The sequence below is a fragment of the Myotis brandtii genome, unplaced genomic scaffold (assembly GCF_000412655.1).
Source record: "Myotis brandtii unplaced genomic scaffold, ASM41265v1 scaffold816, whole genome shotgun sequence".
Lineage (NCBI taxonomy): Eukaryota > Metazoa > Chordata > Mammalia > Chiroptera > Vespertilionidae > Myotis > Myotis brandtii.
Window position 1 is genome coordinate 145,885 of NW_005371304.1, and position 7,330 is coordinate 153,214.

Genomic DNA, 7,330 nt, shown 5'->3' on the forward strand with positions numbered 1-7,330 from the left:
CGCTCAAGGCCCCGCCTCCGCGCCCCGGGCCCCGCCCCAACACCCCTGCTCCACCTGTAGTGGACCCAGAAAAACAAACAAACTCTAAATGCGGAGATGCTACAAACAAACATTAATCCTTTAAAATAAGTGGGACATTACAAATGACCTGATACCATTTTATGAGGCTTCCCTCCCACCTCATTTTCCGAGATTTTGCAAAAACTATACAATTATTTTGGAAATGTTAAGGCAGAACCCCTGAATGAATTTGAGGACCTTGACAAGTGGGAAGCATCATTCAAAAAGCACAATAAAGCCACATCTAAATGATCAAATAAAATCAGGGTCAACCACGGAGGGATTGTACCTAAGGATACTGTACCCACAAGTACAAATTTCTCGAGAAGTGATATTCTTACAGAATGTACGCAAAAATGAAAAATTCTACTCTTGTATACCACAGGTTTGGACTGACGTAAGGCAATAATATCCTCTCTAGAGAATGTCATATAGCCTCAGTGTAAACATGCCCAAGGAACAATTAGGGAAAAAAAAATAAGCCATGAATTAGTTGCATTTAATGTCTGGAAGTGAGGCAGAGGGTGAAATCAAGCTACATCGGAATAAACCCACCAAACCTTTGAACATTAGGTTCTCTATTTAAAGACGATAGTCAACAGTTGCATGGAGAAAGGGAGATCAAAAACCACACATATCTCCATAGACGAAGAAAACGACTTAAAACATTGTAACAATTTTAAACCTTCGGAGGAACCCTTGACTTTAAAAATATTGCTTATCTGGTGTCTTTTATAATATACATTAGTTAGAACACGGTAAAATCCAGGTACACTTACACCAAAGACACCTTTTGTCCTCAAAAGATTTCGAGCTTCCCAATTAGAAAATTTGAAGTTTAAGTGTAAACTGATTCGTGATAAAATGAGAAAACAAATGATCTATTTTTAAAAAAATTATTAGTGGGCCTCAGTAGACAGTTTACCTTTTAGATCTTACCATTACACATAAGAGGACTGAGAATAAAAGTTAACACTTTTCTTAAACTGGTCATTCTTTCTAGCCTATGGTTTTGAAAAGAAAAAAAAAAGGTTCACACCCATTTTTTTCCTTACATTCTATACTTTCATCAAGCTGGAAGGTGTTGCGGACTGAATGTGTCTCCCCAACATTTACTGTTGAAACCCTCACCCCCAATGCGATGATGTTTGAGGAGAAGGGCTCTGGGAGGTAACTGGGCCTTAGCTCTGGTGATGGGTGGCTGAGAGCTTGCGTTCTCTCTGCAGCGAAGACACAGCAAGGCCTTGGCAAGAACCCAATCAGCCGGCACCTCGATCTCGGACTTCCCAGCCGCCAGAAGAGCGGGGAATAAGCGTCTGTTGTCTCCCCCATCCTGTGGACGGTAACGTCTAGCAGCCGTGCGAAGGCATGGGGAGGGAGAAGAAACGGAAGTTGCCCATACAATGGGAGCGGGGACCTGGGCAAACCCGGGCCGGGTCCACAACCGGACCCTGCGACAGCCCCACGCTCACCTGCAGTTTCCCTTACCCGCGGTCACCTCGCATCCGGAAACATCCAATGGAAAAACCGCAGGAAGAACCCATGCACCGGGCCACCTGCTCGCTGGTCTGAGCGTGCGATGAAAGCTCACGTGGTGAACTCTCGCGTGATGAAGTCTCACGTGGTGAAGTCTTGCGTGATGAAGTCTCACGTGATGAAGTCTCGCATGGTGAAGTCTCGTTGTGAAGTCTCACGAGGTCCTCCCCTAAGCACGCTCCTGCCTGTGCGTCACGTCGAGGCTGTGCCGTGGGCAGGTGGACTGTGGCGGAGGCTCGGTGCTGCGGCCGGTCACCCTTGTTCCAGTCACCGGCAGCCCCACGGGCAGGAGCAGTGATGCTGGGAATGGGGGTGCGCCCGAGAGAAGCTGGTGATGCTGGGAATGGGGGTGCGCCCGAAAGGAGCCGGGAAGTGCCGCTCCTGTGTGACGAGGTGAGTGAGGGCGGTGAGGCCCTGAGCCTGAGAGCGGGCCCAGCCCCCCGTGTTGCTAATACGGGGCTTTGTCATACTTGTTCCTCCCTCCCTGTGCCGATTCCTAAACGAGCACAGTGCGCATGTGCAGTGGAGAGCCTGGTGCCTCAGGGGTGCACCAGCCGGAAGCTCTGCACACCCGTCCTTTTGGGTTTTTATGGGGGATTCACCCCACAGGGTGAGTAAGCCATCACTGAAGTCCCTCTTCCAGCCCTTCCCGCTCCCTGAAGGTGGGGATGGGGCGCAAAGGTCCAGCCCTCTCCCACTTGATGGTTCCCCTGGCCGCCCGCAGAGAGAGCCTGGTGCCTCAGGGGTGCACCAGCCGGAAGCTCTGCACACCCGTCCTTTTGGGTTTTTATGGGGGATTCACCCCACAGGGTGAGTAAGCCATCACTGAAGTCCCTCTTCCAGCCCTTCCCGCTCCCTGAAGGTGGGGATGGGGCGCAAAGGTCCAGCCCTCTCCCACTTGATGGTTCCCCTGGCCGCCCGCCCCATCCTTCCTGGCTTTGCAGAAGTCCCCTCCTCCACACCGTGCAAATGCACAGGGACGGGCCCACGGGAGAGCATCAGAGTTTAATACCCGCGCGCGGGGATTCACCTAGGCATGAACCCCTACCCCACCCCCAACAGGCACCGTTCGCTGTGTGTGTCGGACATTTGCACAGAGAAGAATGGGGCCTTAGATTTCAGAAGCGAGGGTGGGGGTTTCCACGAGTTGAGGCAAAGCTGCACACACGTGGCGGGAAAATCCCCGCTTGGCAACTGGGAAATGGTGGGACCTGGGGCATCAGGCTGACAGGCACCCGCGAAGCCCTGTTCTGCGTCCACACTTCATGCAGATTCGGCGAAGGTGGAATCCTCAGGTCCCCCTGGAGCAGGTCTTTTTGAATCTCTTGGGCAGGAAAGCTGGGGAGGGTGGGGGAGTCAAAAGTTCTGAGTCTTTTGTTTCCTAATAAGCAGCTGAAAATCAGTACCCCAGGGGGTGGCCAAAGTTTGGTTCCCTTCCGTTGCATTCCAGTGTTAGAACGGATCACGTGAGAATGAAACAGTCCCAGTTCCTGCTTCATCGGGGTCCCCCAGGGGCAATTTCATAAACCCGAGTAGGGAGCCCACGCCGCCGCCAGCTGTCTCCCGCCGGACTGTCCCAAGGTCCCCTGGTCCACGTTGACCCCCGGGCAGAAGCACCCCACTTCTCTGACACTCCCTTTTCCTCTCTCTGGGTAGCTTCTCTCGTCCCAGCATCTGGTCATCGGTCCCTGGGACTGTGGGATCGTCCAGGAACACGCTTCCTAGGCTCCAATAGTAACTCCAGTACGTTTCTGAATTGTTTCACACGAGGCTGACCTTTTCTTCCTCATTTCTGTTGAGGAGCTGCACAAAATGAAAGGCTTTGATGGGCAGAAGGGGTGAGAAAGGAAGCTTACAGGGGAGAGTTGGGGGAGCAGGGTCTCCAGGGGGCATCTCCCCATGTGCTGAGAGGAGATTCCAGACTGACCGGCTACCTTTGCATTCCTGGGAGGGGCCGAAGCTGCAGTTAGTTTAGGTCTTGGGTGTTAGGTTTCGGTTTGGTGACGTGGGCTAGCACATGTGACTCCATTGTGGGCCTGCTTTCTCTTTTTTACACTGCCCATAGGTCCGGTTCTGTTCTTTGGAACCACTCAGTCCTCAAATGCGTGATTTTGTTTTTCTGGAATAAGTTTCGTTCCATCCTACCAATGTCATATACTTCTCTGACTCCAGGCGTACAAAGTGGGAGGGCCTGTTGTCGCAGTACAGGACAAGGACACGTCCCTGCCACGTTCACAGCCGTATCAGTGAGAGCCTTACATTTTTAAAGAGAAATTACACATCAGTCCTCATCACTAAAACCTGTAAAAGGTAAGATGTTAACTCCTTCAGAACAGTATACATAATAAAGAACACCAAGTCTGTAGAATTCACACATACATTCCCAATAAAACACATCTTTTCCTTTCCTTTTGACACAGCTCCCTTCCTCCAGTTCTAAACACCATCTCTTTTACTCAAAAAAAAAAAAAAAATGGCAAGCAGGAAGATGAGGTTTCCAGAGCGATTTATTGTTCATCATTTTAACAACGTTTTCATGAAGACTGGTCACATAGTGAGACATCCTCAGACACTGTCGCCAACATGCTTGCTGCCTTTTTTCAAGTAACACTGATGAACCAGTGGAAGCAGTTTCCCTTCCTGGTGGAGCCTGTGGGTGTCGGTGGCGCCTCCAATAAAAGTCCCATTGACAAATATCCTTGGCACCTGTCGGATACACAGAAGATCAGGTGTCATCGAGTGTCAGCAGCAGAACAGCACTGCGCCTAACAAGGATGGATGCTCACGTCTGGGTACCGTTATGGGCCGGGCACAACACTACGGAAGCTCTTTAGTGATCAGTGAATGACAGAGCTGGGATTTAAATTTAGGGCCATCAGACTCTCCAAGCCTTTCCTCCTAATCACCGTGCCACATAAAAGATGTTCAACTTTCTTACAGTTGTTGACCAAAGGGGAAGAGTACACAGATTTCTTCCATGCACATAAGAAGGAAAGTGGCAACATTGGGTATTTTTCTGATAATGCATATTATGGAAAAATCCACACATTTAAATTATCTGCCCAGCTGGTATTGCTCAGTGGTTGAGCGTTGACCAATGAACCAGGTCATGGTTCGATTCCCAGTCAGGGCACATGTCCGGGTTGTAGACTCAATCCCCACTGTAGGGTGTGCAGGAAGCAGCCCATCAATGATTCTCTCTCATCATTGATGTTTCTATCTCTCTCCCTCTTTCTGTATCTCTGAAATAAAGTTAAAAAAACCCTGTAAGCACATGGAGCACTAAAGCACTCCTACTGAAACAGTCTGTACTGTTCAAACACACGCACACGCACGCACGCACGCACACACATGCACGATCTTGAAGGATAAAAATAAAACGAATTAACTCCCCTCTTTCCTAGTATATGATTCTGGTTCCCGGATCTGCCATTTCTTTATCAATGTAAGATTTTCAGAGAATGCCCCAGTCCTCTTTCCTAACACGAGGGTGACCCCCTCCCCCCCCAGGTCAGCACCCACTTTGGGGGGGAAGCACCACAGAGCATGGACTCACGGTTCTCTCGCCAGTCATCTTGGCAAGCGCGTCCTGAAACTGGCTTCCATATTCGAGCAGGTCCAGTTCCACCGCTTTGTAGTTTATGTTCATGTCGTGGAAAAGCTTCTTTGCCATGTTACAGTAGGAACAGGATGTCTTTGAGTAAATCACCACACAGTTATCAGAAATGGTTTCCTGGAGTCAAGCAAACACATCATTTTAATGCCAGACGTAGAAATCCTGATACCGTGGAAGGGTATGAATGTTGGGGTCTCGCAACTGACTCAGGGCTGGAACTAAGTCTCCATCGCCTCCCTTCTCACCGGTGCTTGAGGGTAATAGTATTCATTTCCAAGGAACACTATTAGGAACAAAGGGTGCAACAGATGGGAAATGTTGGCATGGAGTCCTAACAGCGGCAGCCAATTCATAGACAGCAAACACCTGTGTGCAGGACACAATGCTCAACACGTGACCTTGATCAGCTCAGTGAAGCCTCCCCTCAATCCTGAGAGAGGTCCTGCCATCCTCTCCACTCCACACCGAGGAGAGTGAGGCCGGGGGAAGGGAAATAACTTACTCCTGGTCCTCAGCTACTCAGCGGCAGAGCCGGGATTTGAACCAAGGGAGTCTGGTTCCACCGTCCAGGCACTTCACCGCTGTTATTGTACTTCTTAGACATTCGGTGCATGTTCAGGAGGCAACGCCTCACCTGCCTCAACTGTCAGTGGTGAGGACTGATGCATATTTCTCTTAAACGGAAGGCTTTGGCCCGGCCAGCGTGGCTTAGTGGTTGAGCATCGACCTATGGACCAGGAGGTCACGGTTCGATTCCCAGTCAGGGCGATGCCTGATTGTGGGCTTGATTCCCAGTGTGGGGTGTGCAGCAGGCAGCTGATCAATGATTCTCATCATTGATATTTCTATCTCTACTCCCCCTCTCTGAAATCAATTAAAAAATTAAAAAAACAAACAAACACAAAGAAACGTTAATGAAGAGATTCCAGGGTGAGAAGAAACCGAGGACAGGGCCAAACATTCTGGAACTCTCCTCCCCTTTCCTCAAGCCCGTGCTTGCTGAACAGCTATGACTCTCCTGATTTTAGGAGGCAGATCCCTCACAGTAGGTTCTGCCATTGCGTTCCATCTACGGCTGTGCGTGAATACTGTTTCAGCCAAAGGCATGAAGGCAGAACCGTGATGGATGTGGCCGTGGTCAGTGGTGGACAGGGAAGGAGAAACAGGACTGTCTCTCAGCTGCCAGCGAGGGAGAACCTGCAGACCAGTGTCCTAAGGGCACTCCCTGGACCTGGCTGTGCACAGCACCCCGGCCCCGCCCCCACACCACTCACCTGGATCTGATTCACGGGAGCAGCTGCCGGCTTCCCCCAAGTGGACGACGTGCTGTTGCCCATCCTACGAGGAATTGTTAAAGGGGCCGGTTCATCAGACAGTAAAGGCAATGCTGCAGGTGAGATTCACTCCAACAACAGCCCTCCAAGCGCCCTCGAGTCACGCCCCGGGCGTGGAGCGCCCACTGCGAGCTGAGCAGGCCAAAGGCGAAATGCCCCAGGGATCCATGGAGCTGGGAAAACACAGCTTCAGGGGCCTCGGTGACCAGCCAGCCACCTAGTTACCGGGTGACCAGCACCTTCTAGCTCCGCACAGAAAGCTCCAGGGCTCCCTGTCTTGCAAAACCGGTAAAAGCTACCGGAGGAAGCGGGTGGGAAGGGATCCCAGGCGGATGGAGGATGCACAGCGGCCGCACAGATGTGCCAGCGGGCGGGACGGCCAGGACCGCGGGACGGGCCTCCACGCCAGCCGGTAGCCAGTGGTTATGGGAAGCGGCGCAGGGCAAGCACTGTCCCCGGTGCAGCCCCGATCTCCGAGCCGCGGCCACTGAGCAGGAAGCGCCTCTCCCTCCCCGCAGCGCTAGCAAACACACAAGCAGACGCACCAGCCAGTAACTCGGCCTGAGGGCGCCCCGTGCAGTGTCTGGGACATAACGTAGAGGGACAGCTACCCCCTGTCGGTCTGAAAATGTCTGTCTGAAATCCCAACGCAACCACTGGAGGAGGGAGTGTCCAAGCGGACGCGACTGCAGTGTTTTCCACCTGAGTTCCAGGACCCGCAGGCGCTCAGGGCCCCATCCTCTCCGCACCCTTTGGGGGCCCGGCTGGATGGGTTCGGGGCCCA

At 51.8% G+C, this 7,330-nt stretch overlaps 1 protein-coding gene across 1 annotated transcript in view; it reads right to left on the reverse strand.

The window, feature by feature from the left end:
- Positions 1 to 4,085: 4,085 nt before the first annotated feature.
- GLRX2 (glutaredoxin 2) overlaps positions 4,086 to 7,330 on the reverse strand; it is a 4,099-nt gene continuing 854 nt past the window's right edge. The window contains exons 2-4 of the mRNA XM_005884092.2: positions 6,487 to 6,550; positions 5,153 to 5,329; positions 4,086 to 4,302 (exon numbers count right to left, since the gene is read on the reverse strand). Coding sequence (XP_005884154.1) covers positions 4,162 to 4,302; positions 5,153 to 5,329; positions 6,487 to 6,550 — 382 coding nt within the window. The 3' untranslated portion in view covers positions 4,086 to 4,161. The remainder of the gene's footprint in view (positions 4,303 to 5,152; positions 5,330 to 6,486; positions 6,551 to 7,330) is intronic.